Raw genomic sequence first — 25,366 nt, 5'->3', positions numbered from 1 at the left:
TCACTAACTTGTAATCTCCCTATTACAAGCCACTTTATAATAACCCTATTGCAAAGACTTCAACTAACTTATGATGCTCTCATCACAAGCCACTCTATAACTATCCTAGTTACAAAGGCTTTGACTAACTTGTAATGTTTCTACCACAAGCCACTTTGTCACACTACGGTTACAAAGGCTTTTGCTTATGACTAAACCTAGCCACAACATAAACTCAAGGAGTTTACGGATTTACAAAGGTTTCCTAATCAACACTTCTAAGAAAGCAGGATAGGAGTTACAATGAAGAACACATAACAAAGACTCAACAACCCTAAGGACTTAAGATATCATCAATCTTGGATCGGGTCCTTGAGGTTGCAGCAGTTCTGTTCTTGAGAGAGGTTTTTGAGCACTTGAGAGAATATTTCCTTTTCTGCTTTTGCAAAAAATGTTCAAGTAATCAAATACCATGCACCACGCTGTTATATTACAAAAGACATTACCATGGTGATGCCAATTCACAATGGTGATGTCAAATCTTGATTAGTACATGCTTTTTCTCAATGGGAAGTGACTGCTGCACTGTTGCGTGTACAGTTGCAGGCAGTCAGTTTCTGCAGTTGCTTTCCAGCTGTAGTTGACTTGTACTTCTGTCAGAGAACCCTAAAGGACCAGGTCCCTGTTGTGTTCCTCTTTGTACAGTTGCGGACAGTCACTTTCTACAGTTGCGTTCCAGCTGTATAATTGATTTGTACTTCTGTCAGGGGAGCACCAAGGGATCAGGCTCCTAATCTAGTTCTTGTACACACTGCCCAGATTATCTTGAGTTGAGTAACTTGAATGATGTTTTGTATGGACTCATTGTAGGTACACCTTGATCACATCACTTGAAGTGATGTGAGCACTTTAGTTGGTCAGAGAATGAGTGGGCGCTGGAAACAGTGCAGTGCGGCATAATCTTCGTTTCCAGCTGTGTCCAATTGACTTTGTACTGCTGTGAGGAACCCGCAAGAGTATCATGTCCTTGTTTGGGTTCCTACCTCCTAAAGCTGTAGCAAGTTTACATTTGGCTTGAATCCGTTAGATGCAGCAAGTGAGTCAGGTTCCCTATCTGGTTCTTGACATTAAGTTTGTTAGATCATCAAAACACCAGGCAAAGATATTGAAAACCTATCAATTTCTTTTTGTTCTTTAAAAATGGTGTATAGATCATCTTGTACATATCTTGACTATGTACTCAGCTACCTGCTAGCTCCCGATATTGAAGGATAACTCTACTCATCAAAGCTTCGGTAATATTAATATCCATGGTTAAGATAATATTTTTATAAGTTCTCATCATTTAATTATCTCAAATTTGCTACGTATATGTTAAAATATAATCATACATTTGGAATAGTTCAAGTTTGTGTTGAATTTAAAAAGTAGCTTGATCCATTCTTTACAAGAAATGTCAACTCTAAAAATACTACAAGAGACTTTATATTTATTTTTTAGTTATCATCGTCAATAATATCATCAAATTATTCTTTTTTACATTTTGCATATTTTATTATAAAATTTAAATATTTATCTTAATAACCTCTGTTATGTTCCAAAAAAATATAATATCATTTTAATAATTATAATTTTACAATATATGTAATTCTTAATAATAATAAAATTAGGGCCTTCAATTTGATAGGCGTAAAGCAATGGCTTTAGTGCCCTCCCTTAGAGCCGGCATACTACACAGTGAACTATAATACTCCCTCCGTTCCAATTTATGTGAACCTGTTTGACTGTGCACGGAGTCTAAGAAAATATGAAGATTTTTGAAATTTGTGGTTCCAAACAAGTCACTAAGGGCCCCAGAGTATTTGTGTGGTTATAAAAGCTTTGCATTAAGGGTAGAATTGTAAGTTTAAGCTAAATTGTTACAAAATTTAGAAATGGGCCATTCTTTTTGGAACAGACCAAAAAGGAAATAGGTTCACATAAACTGGAACAGAGGGAGTAGTAGTTTGTGTAGAAATTTATCTTTTCTCAAATAAAAAAAAGGAGGAGGAGGAGGAGGAGAAGATCAGCTCGAAAACTTCGAATTTCTTTTGGTTTGATGTTATTTATTTATTTATAATTAGCATTATTTACAAGTAATGGGCAATAATAGATTCGGCAACTAGATGTCTAGCCTGCAAAAAGATCAAAGATAGCATATTTTTTCCTTCAAGCTTCCGATATCTTAAATTTACTGGCTCGACTAATCTTGATTTCTTCCATAAAACGTCAGTTGCGGGAGGTTTAAATTTAGCACCATTATCAAAGACGGCTCCATTCTCATCGATTGATACCTCTAATTAAGAGTAACAAAACTTTTATCACTACGCCACAACATTCAGTCGTAAAGATATCTAATTTGATGTCAACTAGGGTTATGTTTTTTTTGGTGCTTTTGGAAATAATTTTGGAGATAAATAATTTGATGTCAACTACGGTTTGCAGTCAGAAGTCTCTTTCACATTTTAGCAGTCCTTTTTCTATATTTCTGGATGTTATAAGATTCCTGGCTGTGGTATGAATAAATACACCTCAATTATACTAATAATTTCGAATATATAAGTACTAATTAAATATGAGTATATATCCAAGAAATTTTGTTTATATTGGTATACTAATTATTGATGTCACTAAAATGATTATACGCGTCTATAATTTTAATTACGTACAAGTTTCTAAAACAATATAAAGCACTATTGTAGCGTCAGCTCAATTGCAAAATAAAGTCAATACATTTGTTTTCCTTCTAGTTAGTATAACTCAAAATACAGAAAGAAGAATTAACTCGGGAGAAATTCAAAAATAACCAGATTTACAAGTGGTCATTCAAAAATAGCCACAGTTTTAAAAGTAATTAAAATTTAGCCACTTTTCATGTAAAGATAAATCTGAACGAAAACACTGTTCAAAATCCGGAAAATACTCCAACATAATATACTGAAGTTCGAATTTTTTACATGTGAATTTCCAACATAATATACTGGAGTTCGAATTTTTTACATGGAACTCCAGCATAATATACTGGAGTTCCAGTATAATATACCGGTCCAGCATAATATGCTGGAAGTTCACATACAGGTGCACCGATGGCTAGTATATTATGCAGGAACTTTCCGTGTTGCAGTAAAATAGTGACTATTTTTCAATGACTTTGCAAACGTTGGCTATTTTTGAATAATCAGTCCAAAAACTGGTTAGCCCATGCTATTTTTACATATATTATAGTAGTATGTCGCATGCTCCTGAAAAAGAAAAAACCAAAAACCAGAAGTGGGGAAACTAACCGAAAAAAATGTGTATAATTATGTATAATCTATGTATATGACTAAAAAAAATAAACAATAAATATAACCGGCTATTTGTATAAAGATCCACTAGGTTAAGTTAGAAATGAGAGTATTTTCTTACTTCATCAAAATCAAAGAAATGACATGCATCAAGTCAAAAGTGGTCCAAATTCTGTGTAATGTGTAGGACTTTAAAGAAATAGCATGCGTCAAGTCAAAGTGGTCCAAATTTTATGCTTCTCAAAAATTGTGAGTAAGAACTGGAAAAAAAGGTTTAAGTTAGCATGTGCTATCATTATAAAGAATTTATTAAAATTATCACTGTCACCCGAATAATATCTATAGGTAAACCTTCTTAAAATGTGAAATTTATAGTCTTGAAAATAAGATAGATTATTTGTTAAAAAAACAACATAGTGCATAGAGCATCTCGCATTTCGTAGCATAGCTAGAAATTTTGTTAAGGGTGTTCCGACTTTAAACAAGTCATTAATTTTTTGGGATTAAGGGAATACAAAAAAATTTAAATAAAAAGTATGCACCATTTTGAATCAAAAAACACAACATTAGCTAAACAATAAAAGTATTATAAAGAACTACAATTTTATTAATCAAAATTAACATTAAAAAATTAACAATAGAAATTTTACTAATAAAAATAAGCATAAACCAAAGAAAAGAGAGAGTCGAGGGGATTTGTAATATGTAGAGAGCTTTTGTTGAAGAATTTTTTATAAAACTTGACTTTCAAATTATAAAATTTGTTTTAGAAATAATTTTGATTTAAAATTTACTATTTAAGACTAGTTATTTATTACACAAATTTTAAGTTTAAGAGTTATTTTATTTAAAAAAATTAGATTGGAAAAGAGTAAATAGACCACACACACAAGGGTCTCCTTTTAGTTTTAGCAAACAAAATGGGCAGATAACTCTAAACCCGTGAATAAATATCACTTTGAACACCTTGGACCGCTGGACTACCTGTTAAGGATATTCAAAATATAATATATAACAATATAAAGTAGAATTTGACTTATATACGCAGAGTAATTTTCTGGCAAAGGGTGGTCAGCGACCACCCTTGACATAGTGCGGCTACGCCCCCATTCACGCAGGGTCAGAGGAAGGGCCACATCCTTAAAGGATATGACGTAGACAATTTACCCTAACACAAATATTAGTGGCCGCTTCCACAGCTCGAACCTATGACATATAGGTCATACGAAGATAACTTTACTCTTGCTCCAAGGCTCCCCTCACATATTACTTAGTATAATAGATAAAAATAACCTAATGATGTAAAAGATTTTTATACTATTGTTTCACTTTGAAAGAGTAAGTATTCATAGTAAAGGCAGCATTTCACATACTTTTTGCAAGTAGCACTGTATATTTCAGAGTGCAAATGTCATCTTGGGTTTTGCTTCAAGAATTGTTTTCTTCCGTCGGCCGATACTCTCCGCGCCTTGATTTCTTAGAAACGCGATCCTACTCCTACAATTATTGAGTTCTTTGTATTTTTATCTAATAAATGTTTTACTTTTCATTAGCGTCCTATATTAATATATTTCATTATTCTCTGTGTAGTCTATTCATTCTTTTACCAAATCATTCGAGCAGAGGCGAACATTAACAGAATTGCAGTTTGGTGCGTTAAGCTCCCGCTATGCGTGGGGTTCGAGAAGGATCGGACTATAAGGCAGTAACAAAACCAGAATTTTCACCAAGAAATGTCAAAATATAAAAAATTAGATACACCGAAAAGCTAATAGAAGTCAACATATACATAATGCAAAAAAAAATTATCTAGCAATATAGTATAATTTTTTTGCGAAAGGGTGTCGGTACACCTGCTTGGTTGAATGTGGCTCTGCCACTGCCATAAGAGTCTATTGTACGCAGTCTTACCTTGCATTTCTGCAAGAGGCTATTTCCACGGCTCGAACTCATGACCTATTGGTCACATGACAATAACTTTACTAGTTACTCCAAGACTCCTCTTCTATGAGGACACCATTATTGAATAAAAATTTGAATAAATACTGAGATCAGAATCGAACCAAGACAGCTAATTAAAAATCAAGTTATGCCCCCAAATCAAATCATGTTGAAATGTGCATTCTTGTTTGTGATAAAAGATGTATCATTTCAACCCTCTTGAATATATTCCAGTGTCCGATGTTTTCCTTTTATTACTTTGAAGTCTGCTGATAATGTTTGGCCAAACATGCACCTATATATATATATTTAGGGGGCGGAAGGGGTTCGCCCAAACCCCCTTCGTCGAAAAATTACACTGTATATATAAGGTAAAATCTGTTTTTTACCTCTATATATTAAATTTTGAACCCCTTAACACAACCCAAAAGTGTAGTTTAATGGTCAAGGAGATTCAATACCTTCATAAGGTCATAGGTTCAATTCCCATTCTTTTTCCCACACTAGTCTTTATCTTCTAATTTTTATTTATTTTGACTAAAACCACCTTGCGTGGCGAGGGTTTAGCATTGACCTCTACCTTTATGTATTAAGATCCAAAAAGTGATTACTCATGAAAGGGCACATAAAATCAAACTTCCTCAAAAACTATATGTGAGTTGGACATTCAATACAATTTTGATGCAAATGCATGTTGTTACAATTAATAGGATCGGAATAATTAGGTGTCAGACGGAAGCTAGTAAAATAAACCTTGAATAACGATAAATCGGACAACAAAAGAGAAATATATCAAAAGAGACACAAATATTTAACGTGGTTTGGTCAATTAACCTACATCCACAGCGGAGATGAGCAATCCACTATATAAAAGAGAGTACAAAAATGTCGAGAAAATAATCTCATAAAGAGGCAAATACAAATGACACACTAACACTTGTCCCGAAAAGTTCTCCCCTCTAACAAGATTTTTAAACCCCGTATGGCTACATTGTGGATGCTACTAAATGAGAAGGAAGAATCCTCAATTTATAGAAGTCCAAACCTTTTTCTCCAAGAAAAGGGACTAGCCAAATTAGAGATATTTATAATTTTTTTCTACGAAAAGGAAATCCCAATTATAGTAAATGCGTTACCCTTTCCTTCAACAGATAGAAAAAACAAATATGATAAGAAAATCAGGACAACCACCTAATACCTAATGATGTGTGTCATACAGTGATGAATCTATAATGTGATAAAAAGGACTCCTCTCTTTAACATTTGATATGCACATAACTGTATAGGTTAACAAATAAAAACATCCTTTGTTGACCTATAAATTGTTTCATATACCAAATATTCATATCTTTTGTTTGTTTCTGAAATTTGGAAATTGAAGAGGCAAGCTTTGGCATTAATGTCATTATAGAATTCTGCTGATTTATGCATTCAAGGTGGTTCAAAGATGAACTGTGCCTTCTTTCTTTCCAAAACAAGAAAGGAGGGAAGAAACCACCTATTGCTATGCATTGTACCTATTGTAATAGCAAGTGATGGTAGAATGTGTTGGGTTAAAACAGTCCAAAGATACTCTTAATCAGTGACGGATTCAAGATTTCAATGTCATGGGTGCTCGTCGATAAAAGTTTCGAAAGAACAAAAAATGAATTTAGTGATGGGTGCTCACTCAATACTTATCTGAAAAATTTCATAATTTTCAATGTAAATCTACTAAGCCTTGTCAAAGGCAATGGGTGCTTATAATCCCATATAGATCAGCCAATGCTCTTAACATGGTGTGATATTTTTCGCTTTGGACCAAGCCAGTACTGTTTTTCCCAAAAGACCTCACCCCATTAAGAGTATCCAACTCTTTCTAAGTAGCTTATTTTTCTTTTCTACTTTCTATGTGGAACTTTGTTCACACACTCCCACCAGAATGTTGCTATATATGTTTACTCTGAAAGCATAGTGCAAAGCCATATCTTCTAAATTAACTCTGAGACTTAATTATTTTATCATCTTCAGGGACATATGTATATACTCTAACAACTTGAATTATATACGTGAACAACATAAAACATAAAGTAAAAAATAAAACCGACATGAAGCTATAAGGGAATGAAACAAGCATACATACTCACAAAGAATCAAGAATTGTAACATAAAATTTTACGAATATCACATGTTATTCGAGCTAAAAACATATATAATTGTTTAATTTTTTATTTTTTTTTAAAATCTACTGCTAGGAATGAGAATGTAAAGGAGTTGGGGCTTTTATTTTGATGCAATATCCATGTAGGCAGCTGCATACATAACTGCACTTCCACTTGACACCTATCGTAATGATAAACGCCTCGTCTTGCCGTGACCATTTTGTGAATGAAAAGATACAGAAAGTAGAGGGGCTGCAAAAGAATGGGATACTAATTGGAAATGAGAAATCTCACTGGCTTGCAAATATTAGGGTTTCAAAGAAGAGATGAATGGGGATTTTTTATTGAAAAAAATTGAATAGAAAAAGTAGAATGAGAAACAAGATAACTGTACAAGAAGTATAAGATTATCAAGAAGAAACAGGATAGAGAAAAAAAGAAGTGATGATTTGAACTTTATTGAGAAGTAGAACACTCAGATAAGAGCTCATCTAATAGATCTGATCCTAAATCTTCAAAAACAAACACATTTTCTTCCTTAGTAATTTGTTTTCTTTTACCTTTACTATGTCTCTTCTTGTGTTTCTCCTTTATAGCTTCAACTTGAGATGAACCCTCTTTGCCACTACACTTGAATCCTCGTAACGATTCTTGAACTATTTCCACAGGAAAATTGAGGCACGTAGAAGGACCGCGCATCGAGAGGGCAGCTTGGTCATAAGCCAAAGCAGCTTCTTCAGCAGTATCAAAAGTTCCAAGCCAAACCCTAATTCCATTTTTTGTTGAATCCCTAATTTCAGCTGCAAATTTTCCCCATGGCCGTTTTCGAACTCCAATATAGTGATTTTCCTCTTTATTGGGAAGTTCTTGAACTTTTTCACACTTGATTTCTTCAGAGAAATCAGCTTCTGAAGCTGATTTCTCCGAAGAAATCATCTTTTGTTCCTCAACATCGTCAGTGTTGAGGAACAATGGTGGCCAATCACTATCAAATGAAAGCTCAGAACATGAAGAACTATTCATAATTGAGAGCTTCCCTTTTTCTTAGATGATTGGAAATATATATTATTGCATACCTAAACCTTAAAAGGGTTAGAGTATATATATGGAAATTAAACTTATTATGATTTTAAAAGCAATAGATATGTCGTGGGAGACAGGTTTTAGTTGAGAGATTAATTAGATTTAGCTATTTGACATGTTCCTAGATTCTTTTAATCATTCAGCAGTTTACATCAAACAATATATATTAATTCTAATTAATCATTTACTCATATTCTCACTTTATTTTATGACTCTTTAGTTGAATGGATGTTTATTGTAATTAAACATAACAATAAAACATCATAAGCGTGTCAGTATTTTGTCAGCCACTAATTTTTGGGAAAAATATTACTCAGCAGCTTTCTTATTTTTATTTTCTGAAAATATTGATCTTCTTTGCATCACAATATGAGAAAGATTTGAGATTAAAAATAGCCTGATTTCCTTAGTAATAATTGCTTAAACTGTTAAACGTTTGACTGTTTGAACGTTGGAATTGAAATATATAAATCACCAGATGAAATGAACCATCATCTCAGTCACATTCAACATGATAAAATTGCTTTAATTAATTAATACTACTAAAAAAGAAAACACACCTTCTTTAATATGCATGACATTAACAATTAGAGTAAAAGATGAACGACCAAAGCTATGAAAAAGTTATATGTATACTAAGAGTACTTATTAGTCAGTTTGTATGATTATTATCTCGAGAGACGAATTCAAGATTAAAGTTTATGAATTCCTACAACAATTTTAAATTAATTATCATACAATAATAATTAAGTTCACAATCAAATCTTTATAGATATTTAATTAATTTATTAATATATGTATAAGTTATCGAGAAAAGCTACTGGGTTCCTATAGGGAAACCGTTCCTATAGGGGAACCCATAGCTTGTATTCTAAATTCACCATGGATCTCTAGCAGACTACTCCATCCGTTTCAATTTATGTGAACATGTTTGACTTGACACGAAGTTTAAGAAAAAATGAAGACTTTTGAAATTTGTGGTCCTAAACAAATCAAAAAGCGGCATAGAGTATTTGTGTGATTATAAAAGCTTCTCATTAAGAGTAGAATTGTAAGTTTAAGCTAAATGTTACCAAATTTAGAAAGTGGTCATTCTTTTTGGAATGGACCAAAAAAGAAATAGGTTCACATAAACCGGAACAGAGGTAGTATTAAGTATCAAATTTTTATAAGGGGCTGCTGGCAAAATTGAATTATAACTATTTCTCTTAAAAATAATAAAAATAATATTTGAAGTTGAAGCTAAAAAAGAATACTACAAAATTATGTTTGGCCATAAAAACATAGTAGGCGTTTAGACATAAAAATTGTAATTTTTGAAAAAAGTAGTATTTGGAGTTAAATTGAAAAATTATATTTAGAATTTGAAATGTGAAGCGGAGGGAGAGTAGAACTTACGTGTTCGGTCGAACCCAGTAGCTTTAGTTAAAATCATGTATTTGTCTAAAAAATTTCATCAAACATGGATAAATTATTAACTTAGAACCCAGTAACTTAAAAGATTTAGAATCCCGAACGCATAAATTTCAAATCCTAGCTCCGCCTCTGTTTGAAATTATGTTTGAAGATGTATTTCACTTGAAAAAATATTGTAGTTTTGTGAGTGGAGAAACAAAAAAATTCGAAAAATTTTGGAAAAGTGGCCAAAGCACTTTTTGGTTTTCCAAAAACTCATTTTTGAAAATTTTTTAAAACTTGCAAAATATGGTCAAACATTATTTTTTTTAAAAAAAAAGAAAAGAAATTTCTTATGGACAAACAGACCCTATTGGAATTTTGTGAGTGAAAACTTGAAAAATCTCTAAAACATATATATATATATATATATATATATATATATATATATATATATATATACAAAAACTCTTATGTAGCCACTGATATACATGTACTGGCCATCTTGACCTGCCGAAATACTGATGTCGAAGACTTAGAGAGAGGTGTCGGTAAGCACTAGTAATTAGTATCGTAATTGAGTATTAAAATTGGGACTAGGAGTAATATTTATGAATATTTTGAAAACTTCTAGCTACCTGTGTAATATTAATTATTGGTCTCGGAATATCTGAATTTTGTCTTTTTCGTCGGCTGATGCCCCACCTGTGTATCATTTAATGTGAATTCACTTATGTTTACAAGATCATTTAAAGTTAGAAAACAAATATTTTTAGAAAAACAAAAGAAAATAATTTTTTGTTAATTAATTTCTTCTCCCTTTTTATGACTTTCTATTATTTTTTGTAAAATTGGAGTACGGTCTTTTCTTGAACCCTACGTGAACTAAAATGTTTCGTCTTGCTTTTTTTTGTTATTCTAAAAGGGCATAGGAAGGTGTTATGTTACTACCAAAGGATGTGATGCAGTGGATGTGACTGTTCCTCCCTTAATCAGAGGTCTCGAGTTCGAGCCCTGGGTATGAAAAAATCCTTGGTAGGGAGCGCTCCCCACCCCCGAATGGGGCCCTACGCGGTGCAAATCCGGATATAGTCGGGCTCCAATGCGGGTATCGGACACCGGGTGGGAAACCAAAAAAAAAGAAAGGTGTTATGTTTGTGTACATATAAAATCGGAGGCAAAATTTTTCCCGATTCTCTAATAAGGAAACAAGAGGGAAGCACGGTTCGGCGCGACTATGAGCAAGGCCGAAGGACCCCTCGTATCTGAACCCGGGAGGAGTGAACGATGCATCTAGGATCGGGCACGACAAAATAACGAACTCAGGCCAAGTAAAGTTTCTAGACCACGAAAAACATGGAGAACGGTTATGCGTGACAAGCAGGGAGCAGTAATATTCGCCCTCAACCGGATCGCGAATCCCGTCCGATATTAACCGTGGATCGATATTTATCGGAAAAAGAAGATTTTTACCTTATTTAGACTTATACTAGGAGTGAAATTCCCCTACTATATAAATGAAAAGTTCCTTTTATTTTAACACATTGCTGACATGCAAATCAAAGCAATAAAAATCTATTTTGTCTTCTAGCTATTATTCAAAGTGTTCCTTAGTTATTTTCTTTTCTTATTCGCATCCGAGCTTATATCGAGGGTCCGATCGAGGTTGAATTTCACCATTCATCCTGAGATCAGGCTTGATCATCACATTATAATTGATTTGATCTTTTATTTTATCTTTAACTTAATTAATTGTTGTTTTTAGATCATTCGCATTGAATTAAATCACATATCTTTTGAACTGCATATAAATTCAATTGTTACCCATTTTTTGGGGTAAACAATGTTTCTTTCTGTATGTTTTCAATATTTTGGGTTTTGGTTTACAGGTGAGAATGTGTCTTCGTTACATGTCAACAATTCTAATTCGAGACTAAGGTTGCGCAAGAACCCCCTCCCCCCGAAATGCAGGGTCATATATATATATATATATATATATATATATATATATATATATATATATATTCCTATAAATCTTCACTGTGCCAGTAAATTAAGACAGAGATAATAGTATATTTGAATAAGCATACATGCATATCATGATCTAATTCTCAATGTTACAAATTCATTCATTCAGTCATACTTGTAGTCATGCCATATAAATTTATCTTTGGTTCACTCATTTGGTGTCTGGAATATATTTACTAATTAGACTAATTCAGATTCACGTTGCATAAAATTTATTAAAGAAGGAAACGCTCCATACAAAAAGTTATTTTCATTTTTAAGGCTTGATCATGAAATTCTGATTAACTTTGGAGGCATCTCGTTCATCCTACCACACCGACACACCTTTAGTGGTCATAGGTTTAATTTATTGAACGTATCGTGGCTAAAAGAAAGGGATACAATTACACCATTGAAAACATGCCCACTCAATGCTTGCCACACGACGTAGCAGGCCCAAACGAGCTAAGTAAGTCAATCATGCATGTTCAAAGGACCGATTATTAGGAATAGTTGCTTTTGGTAGAAAAATTTTTGCCCTCAAAATGGGTTCCAGTTCAATCCAGATTAGTCGGCCCCAAAACGGATAGTGGCATCAAGTGAGGGAAAAAAAAGAGACTAATCACTTTAATTTCTACTGTATGAAATGCCTAAGAAATCTAGCTTATGTGCACTAGTTGGTATTGAAAAAGTTTACAGGAACGATCAATCATACATCATTTATGCTTAAGTTCCTATTAATTAATTTAATTTGGTTCAAAGTTGATACTCACTGTTTTTAGGTCAACATAATTGATAGTAACATTTTTCTGATGTACAACCATATATAGAAATGTCAAAGAAGCTTAGTGAGTCATATATGATGAGGATATTCGAATATTGTTTGATAGTAACACCGTATTTGTTTTGAAAAAATTATTGTATATGTGAAGAGGATGTTAATAAATAATAAGTAAATAAAATAAGGTTTCCATAGGTATGGTCTACGTATACTCTATCCTTCCGAGACCCTACTAGTGAAGTTTTACTTGGATCTGTTGTTGGGTTTTTCATGACCCATAATGGATCGTCAGGACTTTTGTATAAATTATGTTGTTACTTTGAACAAATTTTTCATAAATAATCCTGCCGGATCACCAAAAGTTTCTAAGAAATTTCATCCGCGTTTGCTTCAGATGATCTTAAATTTGATTAATTAATTTCCAATTATTTGTAGAGCAAAAAGTTTTCTTTGCTTATTTATTTATTTATTTATTTATTTATTTATAGTTGTCAAGATTTCAAGTAATAATCAATAAGGTCCAAGTCATTGAAGATAATTGTGACGTTTCAAGACATAAAAATTTAAAATTACGTGGTGGTCTTGAGCACGTGCTCCACCTTATCCCACGAGCATCGACTTTTGGACTTCCATAGATTTCTTTAATCTTTTTCTTTTTCTTATACAATGAGAAGAAAAAGTCTTTTTTACAAGTAATTAGATGTACCTAATAATCAGTATAATAACGTCATATGCATGAAAATAAGACAAGCAATCTTCTACAACAGAAAAGTTAGAAAGAATCGGAAAGCCAACCACTATCTCATACGTATTCTGGTGGTAAAACCGACAACGATGTTGTTGTATGTTAAGTCATGAGCGATAGTAAAGCCAAGCCGCCGTCTATTTGCAAAGGAACGAAAGCCCGACGAAGGCCTATGTTACAACAAGAAAAAAAAGTACGTTAAGGTTATGAAGTCACTTAATCATATACTATACAAAGGGAAAATCATCGGTACGGACAGAGGCGGACCCAGGAATTTAATACGATGAGGGCACAATATTCTGTTCAATCAGTGCCCCTAAAGACTTTTAACATTAATTAAGGGTGCCAAGTGATTTAAATTAATCATTTTCAAGGTATACATATCGAGGGCATCACTATTTCTGCCGAAGTTTACGGGGTCCGATGATCCCTCAACACTATACATAGGTCCGCCTCTGAAGGCTGTTAATTGACACCCTTTAGTATAAGGTGGCTTCGCCACTAAAAATAGCCTCTTGCAAAAATGCAAGGTAAGGCTATATACAATGGATCGACCATATGCAGTCCAACCATTTACCAAACCTCGCCGCATAGCGGGAGTTTAGATGCATATGTATATCAATTGCCACATATTAATGACACTAACTATGAACAAACTTCTTCTTTTTTTGTTAGCTATCTGTCTCTCTTTTTGTCAAATGTAAACTCAACACTCCATTTTGCTTGCAAATCTCACACTCTCGATGCGCTTCAACTATCTTCTGTAGAAAGATTGAGAACCTTTCAATTTACAATTATATCTTTAAATAATACTAAGAGATAAGACATTTCATAATTTGCATTCAATCAATTAGCCCTTCTTTTAGACAATTCATGAGACTCATTTTCAAGATTTTAGTGTTGAAAATTTGCCACTTGGACATAGCAGATGTCAATCTAGTGCTATTATTACCAAACTTTTGCCAAGGTGTATTTGTCTTTTTTCCTTGGGTTTATACCCCTACCCACCCTAAACCTCACCCTAAGATTAATTTTTGACTTAAATAGTCATCTACCCAAGCGCTTAAACTTAAAATAGCCAGCGCATATTACATATATGTATATACATAATCTATATATAATATATGTATAATTGTATATAATTACTACTAAAAAATCAGGTTTTAGCGACAGATAAATTCTATAGCTAAATAGAAAAATTCGACGCTAATCTCATTTAGCACCATATTATCAAGAAACTATGCGAGCTACGAGCGATTTAGCGATGAAATTCGTAGCTAATTCAAGTTTTTAAGCAGTAATTGTATAATTTATGTATATTGGCTAGAAAAGTAAACAATAAATTCGATCGACTATTTGTATAAATGAATATGACACCATTCATTGTCCATGAAATATGTCATTTTCTTCCTTAAAGAAAAAACTTTAAAGACTTGAGGATCTAAGTCAAGAGTAAAAGAGGTGAATATCTTGAAAAAAATTGTTATATATATATATATATATATATATATATATATATATATATATATATATATATGTATGTATATGTACATCTCTTTCAAGTCCTCATCCAATGAACCCTTATATATATATAAACACCAACATATGTATTGAAACTCAAAAGCCTAATTAACAAAGATGGAAATTTCATCCCTTGATCAATTCCCAAATTTTGATTTCTTGCAAGATCAATTTCCATGGGAATTTTACTCTGAGCTGATCAATGACCATGTTGATCAGATACCAAGAAGTTCGTCAATCTCAGAGACTAATTCCTCTAAAGGAAGTAGCGAAGAAGGGTCCGAAGAAGACAGAACTGGCCATCCTTCTCACCCCACTAAGGAAGTAGAGCGCGGTAAAAAAATTCCATCGTTCAGTCGAAAAGGACAAATTACCATCTTTGATCAGATACCAAGAAGTTCATCATCCTCAGAAACTAATTCCTCAAAAGGAAGTAGTGCTGACGAAGAGGTGACATCATATTCCATCAAGAGAAAAGACGCAGAAGCAAACAAAAAAGAATTAAAAGATGAAGAAAAGCATTATATAGGAGTTAGAAAAAGGCCATGGGGGAAATATGCAGCAGAAATAAGGGATTCAACAAGAAATGGAATTAGGGTTTGGTTAGGAACATTTGATACTGTTGAAGAAGCTGCTTTAGCTTATGATCAAGCTGCATTTTCAATGCGTGGTCCTTTAGCATTTCTCAATTTTCCAATGGAAAAAGTCAAAGAATCACTTCAAAATATTAATATGAATTCTAACCAATTATTAGATGGATTGTCTCCAGCTGCTGCTTTAAAGGAAACACATAAAATAAGAATGAAAAATGTGAAAAGAAGAAGAAATAGGAAGAAGAAGAAAGCAGTTCTTGTTTTTGAGGATTTGGGTGCTGACTTATTAGAAGAACTCTTAATGAGTTAATCTTAAAATCAGAGGCGGAGCCAGGAATTTAACGTTATGGGTTCTAAGTTCTAAGATGTTAGTATTCGGGTTCTAAATTTTATTTTTGTATATATTAATAAATTTCTTAAATATAGAGTTTGAACTTGACCTATTGAGTTACTTAATATTGAGTTTCCTATGTTATGTTATTTATGCTCTAGTTAAATCGTCCATTGACGTGATAAATATTTTAAGATTGTCCCACGTGTTGAGTTAGAACCAAAGTCAATTTTCTTTACGTCTTTACTCAATTGTGATTTTGTATCCATAATTATCGACATGTCGTTTTGTGTCATATCAACTCTTTGCAGGAGTAGAGTAAAAAAATGAAGTTTTCATGTGTGAATAAAGTCTCACAATAGTAACTTAAAAGATTGGGGGCCTACACATAATTAAGGTGTAGAGATCTCTTAATAGTGTGAGGCATCTTGAGGAAAATCGTACGGTCTTGACCAATATAGATAATTTCACATCATGTTAATGTATCGGCGGGCTGGTTGATCCCAACAACTGTCCAGATTCGACGAGACGAGTATGAAAGTGATAGAGTGATAGTGTGGGACTAAATTTGCTTACTCTTACGAGCTTGGAGATGTGTACACAAGATGAAGCTAGTTGTAGGCCTATTGAAAGTCTGCATATAAAATGTAGGTATCTCTTAATAATGTGAGGTCTTTTGAAAACAATTATGCGGGTTTAGCTCAAAGCGAATAATATCACAACATGTTAAAAATATATTCGAGTTGGTTAAACCCAACGGCCAACACTATGATATTGTGTCTGAATATGATTTTCTTATACATTTTCCAAAAATTCTCTTAAGTTATTATTGTTAAAGTAGATTTTTAATGTATAGTTTAAAATTTTAAAAGTGGAGCAATCAATATACAATCAAACTAAATTGTAGGGGTCCGATCCATATATATCCTATGTTGCGGAAGCCAAATGTATATAGTGTGAATAAGTCACAACTACTATACCAAAAATTATGACAGCCACCAAATAATAAATAAGACAATAAAACAACAATAAAGGAAACACCAGAATTTACGAGGTTCAGCTAATTTTGCCTACTCCTCGGACACAACCAATATTTTATTCCACTCCAAAAATACAAGTGAAATAATACTAAAGAGAGAAGATACAAATGCCTTAAACAGAGGAGAAGGCAAATGAGAGGTGTATTTCAATCCTAAACATTAGGCCTTCTTTTATAGGGGAAAAATCCCCCCCAAACTTAACTCCCAACCAATGTGGGACTTTGGCATTTTGCCAAACTTCAACAAATCTTCACCTTGGCAAAATTCCACATTTTCAATTCTCTCTCAATAACAAATTTTGGTTGTGTCTTCATCTTCAATCTTCAGTGTTCAACAATGTTGATCAAATCCAAACAATGTTGAAACTTGACCGCAGTCACCACCTTTGTCAGCATATCAGCAGGATTCTCTGTAGTATGAATTTTCTTCACCGTGACTCCACCTTCTTCTATGATTTCTCGTACGAAATGATACTGAACATCAATGTGCTTCGTCCTTGCATGATAAACTTGGTTCTTCGCTAATTGAATAGCACTTTGACTATCACAAAAAATTGTGATACCTTTTTGTTCAACACCAAGCTCCTTTAGCAATCCTTGAAGCCAAATTGCCTCTTTCACAGCATCTGTAATAGCCATGTACTCTGCCTCTGTTGTAGACAAAGCAACTGTTGACTGCAAAGTAGACTTCCAACTAACTGGTGCCTTTGCAAAAGTAAACACATAACCAGTAGTTGATCTTCGTTTGTCCATATCACCCGCAAAATCTGAGTCACAATATCCAACTACAAACTGATTGTCTTCCTGCTCAAAAACTAACCCGACATCTACAGTATTATGAATATACCGTAGAATCCACTTCACAGCTTGCCAATGCTCCTTCCCTGGATTGTGCATATATCTGCTAATAACTCCAACAGCTTGTGAAATGTCAGGCCTTGTGCAAACCATTGCATACATCAAGCTACCAACAGCATTTGCGTATGGTACCTTTGACATATACTCTCGTTCAGCTTCATCCATTGGCGACATAGTAGTACTTAGCTTAAAATGGGAAGCAAGTGGAGTACTAACTGGCTTAGTCTTGTCATCTATGCCAAAACGTTGAAGTACTCTCTTCAAATATTCCTTTTGAGATAAACAGAGTTTCTTTGAACGTCTATCTCTAATTATCTCCATGCCAAGAATTTTCTTTGCCTCACCCAAATCCTTCATCTCGAACTCCTTCTTCAGTTGAATCTTCAACTTATCAATTTCTTCCAAATTCTTGGAAGCTATCAACATATCATCAACATATAGGAGAAGATATACAAAGGAACCATCTTTAAGCTTGTGCAAATACACACAATGATCGTATTTGCTTCTCTTGTACCCTTGCCGCAACATAAACTCGTTAAATCGCTTGTACCATTGTCTAGAAGATTGTTTCAATCCGTACAACGATTTTTCAAGTTTGCACACCATATTTTCTTTTCCAGCAACTTTGAATCCTTCTGGCTGAGTCATGTAGATTTCCTCCTCCAAGTTTCCATGTAAAAACGCAGTTTTTACATCCATCTGAACTAGTTCCAAATCCAATTGTGCTACCAAAGCCAACATAATTCTAATGGAGGAATGTTTTACAACTGGAGAAAACACTTCATTGTAATCAATTCCCTCCTTTTGAGCATATCCTTTGGCCACCAATCTTGCTTTGTAGCGAACATCTAATTGGTTAGGAAATCCTTCTTTCTTTGCAAATACCCATTTGCACCCAATTGCTTTCTTTCCCTTCGGGAGATTGGCCAATCTCCATGTATGATTCTGATGAAGGGACTGTATTTCATCATTCATGACAATCCTCCACTTATCTTCTTCTGAACTTTGGACAGCGTCTTTGTAAGTAGTAGGAACATCATCAGCTACAATTGAGGTTGCACAAGCAACCGTCTCTATGAGACGAACAGGTTTCGTTATTGTTCTTTTTGGCCTGCTGGTTGCTATTGATTCAAGTTGTTGTTGAGATTCCTGAGTTGGAATCTCCTCTACTGGCTCTCCTTCCAGAGGGTAATTTTCATTTGTTTCCTCCTCTGCTTCTTGTGTAGGAAAAATAAATTTTCCCTCAAACTTCACCTGCTTAGAAGCACCTTCATTTTGTTTGGTATCTTCTGTTACCTTATTTACCATAGCAAATTCATCAAAGGTAACATCTCTGCTGAACATTACTTTCTTTGTCATAGGACACCATAAGCGATATCCTTTGACTCCAGAAGTAATTCCCATAAAAATAGCCTTCTTTGCCCTTGGATCCAATTTTGACTCCGTCACATGATAATATGCAGTTGAGCCAAACACGTGCAAAGAGTTATAATCTACAGCAGGTTTTCCGTACCATTTTTCAAATGGTGTTTTGCCATCAATAGCAGCAGATGGTAGACGATTAATGAGGTGGCATGCATATGTAATTGCCTCAGCCCAAAATTCTTTGCCCAAGCCAGCATTGGACAACATACACCGTACCTTCTCCAGCAAGGTCCGGTTCATACGTTCTGCCACTCCATTCTGTTGTGGTGTATGTCTAACAGTGAAGTGTCGGATGATGCCATCATTTTCACAGACCTTATTGAAATGATCATTTTTGTATTCACCTCCATTGTCTGTGCGAATACACTTGATTCTCCTGCCTGTCTGATTCTCCACCATCATCTTCCATTTGAGAAAAATTCCAACACTTCATCTTTGCTCTTCATTGTATACACCCATACTCTTCGGGAAAAATCATCAACAAAGGTTACAAAATAGTGCTTCCCACCCAATGAAGGTGTTTTGGAAGGACCCCAAACATCAGAGTGTACATAATCCAAAATGCCTTTAGTATTATGGATCGCTGTACCAAATTTAACCCTTGTCTGTTTCCCTTTAACACAATGCTCACAAAACTCCAAGTTGCAAGCCTTTACTCCTTTTAACAATCCTTGATCTGATAGAGTTTTCAAGGATTTTCCTCCAGCATGTCCCAAGCGCATGTGCCATAGCTTGGTTGCTTCTGCCTCTTTGTCGTCACTGGATGTTACTGTCGCTGTCCCAATAACTGTACTGCCACGATAGCGGTACATATTATTATTCTTCCGATTAGCCTTCATTACCACTAGTGCACCGGAGCATACTCTCATCACTCCATTTTCTGCAATGATTTTGAACCCTTTTGATTCTAGGGCTCCCACAGAGATGAGATTCTTCTTCAAATCCGGTACATATCGAACATCTATCAATGTTCTGATCATTCCATCATGGTTCCTTAATCGTATTGAACCAATGCCATATGAGGTAAGAGGGCTGTTATCCGCTGTGTGGATGACTCCATATTCTCCTTCTTGAAATTCCACGAACCAGTCCCTGTTGGGACACATATGATAGCTACAAGCCGAGTCCATCAACCATATGTCTGATGATGTTGATGACTCTGTTGTAACTAATGAGAAGCCTGAATCATCACAATCAGCTACATTTGAATCCATAATAGCCTTTCCATTGTTATGTTTGGCCTTATTCTTCAACTTCGGACAGTCTTTCTTCCAGTGCCCTTTTTCTCGACAAAAGGCACATTCATCTTTGCTGGGTCTGGATCTTGACTTGGATCTTCCCTTCTTTGTCCTCGTTTGATTTTGAGGACGACCCCTCACAAACAGTGCTTCTCCTTCTCCGCCCTTCTGTTTTTCTCGCTTTCTTTGTTCATAGCTGTACAAAGCTGAACAAACTTCTCTGAGAGAAATTTCGTCATTTCCATGGAGTAGAGTAGTTTCAAGGTGCTCGTACTCATCAGGAAGTGACGCCAACAACATTAAGGCCAAGTCACCATCATCATAAGTTGTATCCATATTTTGCAAATCTGTGACCAACTTATTGAAACTGGTGATATGTTCATTCATCGTGGTACCAGGAACATAGGTGAAGTGAAACAGTCTCTTCTTCATGTACAATTTATTTTGACTGTTTTTCTTCAAAAATTTATCCTCCAGTGCTTTCCATAATTTACTTGCAGAAGTTTCCTTTGTGTATGGATATTTCTGCTCTCTAGCAAGGTAGGATCGAATGGTACCGCAAGCAACACGGTTGATAATTCTCCAATCTTCTTCTCCAATAACATCTGGTTTCTTTTCTTCAATGGCCAGATCTAGCCCTTGTTGAAAAAGGACATCTAGAACCTCGCCTTGCCACATCCCAAAATGTCCGGACCCGTCAAAAATTTCTACCGCAAATTTCGCATTTGACACAATTCTTGTCATAAGCGAAGATGCCAATGATGACGTATTGTTGACACTTGATGTAGATTCTTCTTGTTTATTGTCTCCCATATTTGACACAAATATTATTTAATAGCTGACGACACAAATCAAGATTATTTCCTTTCTGGTGTAGAAGATCAGACTAAGCTGCAACTACAGAGCATACTCAGACAGAACCTTGACTCAGTTACCAAGATAAATCTTTTCTGATGTGGAAGATCAGACTATGCTGCAACCACAGAGCATACTTAGACAGTACCTTGGCTCTGATACCAATTGTTGCGGAAGCCAAATGTATATAGTGTGAATAAGTCACAACTACTATACCAAAAATTATGACAGCCACCAAATAATAAATAAGACAATAAAACAACATCCTAAACATGTCATTCATTTTGGGACCAAAGGAGTCATAAATTTAAACACTAGATTATCAAGAGGTGTCGTGAGAAATTCCTTTTCAAATTGAATAGACCCTACGTTTACGCCAACCTAAACCGAACACCTAATAATAAAAGAAAAATAGTATTCCCTCCGTTTCAATTTACGTGAACATATTTCCTTTTTAGTCCATGCCAATAAGAATGACCTCTTTCCCTATTTGGAAACAATTTACCTTTATGCAATGATTTATAGCCGCACAAAATATATGTGTTTTATTTTACACCACAAATTCAAAAGTCTTCTCTCTTTTTTTAAACTACATGCCCAGTCAAATGAGTTCACGTAAATTGAAACGGATTTGACAAAAGCCTTGATTTGACAACTCATGAACTCTATTGAAACTTTGAGACCTTAGCTTATCCTTTCCACTATTCTAAGCGAATATGCTTACTCTCAAGTTTGATCCCTCTTCTAATCATTCTTCTTTCACTTTCATCATAATATTTATCAACTTTGATTTTCTTTTTCTCCCTTCCACTACTTACAAAGTGATTTATTTTTATTTATTTTTTGAAAAATGCCTATTTTATATAGGCTTCTCTAGTATAAAATGGACCACTTTAAATAGATTTATTGCTCCAGCTCAGAATATGATATCTTTAGTAATTTACCGGATAAATTGAATTATATTGTCGAGCATTCTCGACCCACAAAGCGAAGCCAGTGATTTCTTGGTCAGGACCAGCTAAGACTAAAGTTCCATTAAAGAACGCTCTCTTTTATAAGAAAAGATGGGCATGAACCAACGAAAATAACAAGATCACTAACAAAAGAGAAGCTATTGGTTATATAATCGTGGTTATATATATATATATAGATACTTTTATACAAGCTTTTAGTTGACGGAATTAAATGATTAGTTGAATTCACTCATTTTTTAATCTACAACAACAACCCAGTAAAATTTTATTAGTGGAGTCTAGGGAGGATAATGTATACGCAGACCTTACCCCTATCCCGGGAAGTAAAGAGGTTATATCCGAAAAACTAATCCACAAATAAATGATAAAATGACTAAAGTGGGTTGAAATTAACAGTTTTATTGTGGGAAAAAGTATAAAATATATAGGGATGAACAAATATGTAAAATATTACTATGACTAGTATGTATTTGCATTATGGTCCACCCTACCCTATGCTTTATTTTGTCGACTATGATTAAGGCAAGTGGCTACATTATGAAACGATGAATGTACTACAAATTAAAGTGGTGCCATGCGTAAATGAAAGGTTGGAAAATTAGTAGATAAAATGGTCCCCGATAAATAGTAGTATTTAATTATTGTTTCTTGTTTAAGATCAAGTGATCCACTATATATTGTGAGCACGTAATTTTTTACCCGCGTAAATTTTAAAGTTAATTTTAGTATTTTTATATTTTTAAAATATTTACTTGACTTTATTTTAATATAATTTTAATCTTTTTTTATTTATTTTTAGTCCTAAGACATAAAAAAAAATAGTTTTATTTATCGTATTTATCGCTTTTCTATATTTTTATTTTTAGTTTAAGATCAATTAGTATATTTTTATTCATGGTATCTTAATTTTATGTTGACTTTAACCTATTTTCTTTACTTTTTACTTTATTGTTATAACATTCGAAAATACAAAAAAAAGTAGTTTCATTTTAAAATTTTGTTTATTTACTTAACTAAGTTTAATTAATATTTTGGTAGGATTTTTGAGTTTGTCTTTGTCCAACAAGAAAATTTGTAGGCCCAAGGGTGTGAGTTCATTTCTTTTAACTTAAACTCAATTGTTCTTAGCCCATTCTTCTCAGCCCATTTATGTGCAAGATTTAAACCTAACCATCTATTTTCTTCTAATCCAATGGTCATCACCCCTTCCCACCTTCATATAAAATACCCAATTATAAAAACTCTAACACAAGTTTTGAACTCCTGGTCTTGAACTAAAAAAGGGAACCAGCTGCTCCTTTCGTACCACACATACCCGCCGGAACTCCGCTAAGAGCCTTTGAAACTCATCGTCAACCAGCCCCAAACGACCACCCCGTCGCACACGCCGGAAACTTCGACCAGACCATCCACTCATCTCCATTCTTCACAAAACACGTACAGACACATAAGCACATTATCGAAAACAGAGGCAGGAACGATTCAAGTTCCTGATTCAAGTTTTACTTTCATTTTAAAATCAGAAAAACAAAAAACAAAAGAGAGAAAATTCTGCTTCTTCATTCATTTTCTTCGAATTTTGGGTTTGAACATGGAATTTGATTGAGTTGGGGTCGTTCCGAGCTGTCCGTGGCTGCTGTTCGAGTTCTGCTTTTGATCGGGTTTTGATTTGTTGTTCGTTGGTTGTTGCTGTTCTTCTAAATGCTTTTAGACATCTGGACAGAGACTAATTAAAAAGAAAACTCATTCAAGGTCCATTTCTATCTTTACTCTTTTATCTCCTGATTTTGTCACATATTTGTTTGAATAGCAGATCCGCATTTCTTCATGACTAGTTGTGATATTTTTATCCTATGATAAAACTTGGCTCATTAACATGTTTTGGCGTTACTGATTTAATCAAATGGTACTTGGTCTTAAATTGAATAAGGAATGACAAAATAAAACTTTTCAGATAAAGATATGGATTTAAGTTTTATATACTTATTAAGAAATTATTAGTAGTGTTATAAAATATAACTCAAAATAACAATATAGAACAAGCAAAAACAAACTAAGAGATATAGAGAGAAAGAGAGGAAGAGGGATTTCTTCTTCAATTGTGTGTTTTTTCCTATCTATTACAAGGCCTTTATATAGGCATAAAAAGTGAAGAAAATATATCATGGAATATGTCATTGAACATACAAATTATGTCATTGAATATGTCATTAAGCATTTTAGATGAAGATCATGGAAGAAGAGTAGACATCCACAATAATGTGATATTCATCATAACACTCCCCCTTGGATGTCCATAGATAATGTGCCTTGTTAAAAACTCTCTAAAAAAAATATTGGGATGTACATAATTATTTATGATATGCATTGTTTGTTGCCTCATTAAAAACCTTACCAGGAAAACCCAGTGGGACAAAACCTTGGTTAAGGAAAAAAGTGCAGCGTATAGTTATCACTTGAACGAACTTGTTGTACATCTATTTCACCATTCTTCTGAAGATCATGAGTGAAATTTTTTTTTGGTGAAATGTGTTTTGTTCTATCTCCTTTGATATACTCTCCTTTCAATTGAGCTATGCATGCAGCATTGTCTTCATACAATATTGTTGGAATATTCTCTTTCGAAGAAAAACCACATGTTTGCTGAATGTGTTGAGTTATAGATCTTAACCAAACGCATTCTCGACTTGCTTCGTGAATGGCTATTATCTCTGCATGATTTGAAGAAGTAGCAACCATAGTTTGTTTTGTCGAATGTCATGATATGGTTGTACCTCTACTTGTAAATAAATAGCCTGTCTGAGATCGACCTTTGTGTGGATCAGACAAATATCCTGCATCCGTATAACTAATCAATGATGGCTTGGATTCGTTTGAATAAAATAAACTCATATCAATTGTCCCTTGGAGGTATCTGAATATATGTTTAATACCATTCCAGTGTCTTTGTGTTGGCGAAGTACTAAATCTTGCCAATAAACTTACTGAGAAAGCTATATCTAGTCGGGAATTATTGGCAAGATACATTAATGCCCCAATTGCACTAAGATATGGTACTTCGGCACCAAGAAGCTCTTCATCATTTTCATGAGGTCGGAATGGATCTTTCTTTATATCAAGTGATCTCACAACCA

The 25,366-nt window shown here is 34.0% G+C and overlaps 2 protein-coding genes across 2 annotated transcripts; one reads left to right on the top strand and one right to left on the bottom strand.

Moving 5' to 3' along the window:
* Positions 1-7,453: 7,453 nt before the first annotated feature.
* LOC107787381 (ethylene-responsive transcription factor 1B-like) lies at positions 7,454-8,443 on the bottom strand. The gene has a single exon (XM_016608937.2). The coding sequence runs from the start codon at positions 8,408-8,410 to the stop codon at positions 7,844-7,846; it is 567 nt and encodes a 188-aa protein (XP_016464423.1). The 5' UTR covers positions 8,411-8,443; the 3' UTR covers positions 7,454-7,843.
* Positions 8,444-14,973: 6,530 nt separating this feature from the next.
* On the top strand, positions 14,974-16,005 carry LOC107832195 (ethylene-response factor C3-like). The gene has a single exon (XM_075229098.1). It carries the CDS (start codon positions 15,037-15,039, stop codon positions 15,820-15,822), a length of 786 nt encoding a protein of 261 aa, XP_075085199.1. The 5' UTR covers positions 14,974-15,036; the 3' UTR covers positions 15,823-16,005.
* Positions 16,006-25,366: the final 9,361 nt, after the last annotated feature.

This window comes from Nicotiana tabacum, chromosome 13 (genome assembly GCF_000715075.1).
Source record: "Nicotiana tabacum cultivar K326 chromosome 13, ASM71507v2, whole genome shotgun sequence".
Classification (NCBI taxonomy): domain Eukaryota; kingdom Viridiplantae; phylum Streptophyta; class Magnoliopsida; order Solanales; family Solanaceae; genus Nicotiana; species Nicotiana tabacum.
This window is presented reverse-complemented; position numbering and strand designations above follow the sequence as displayed.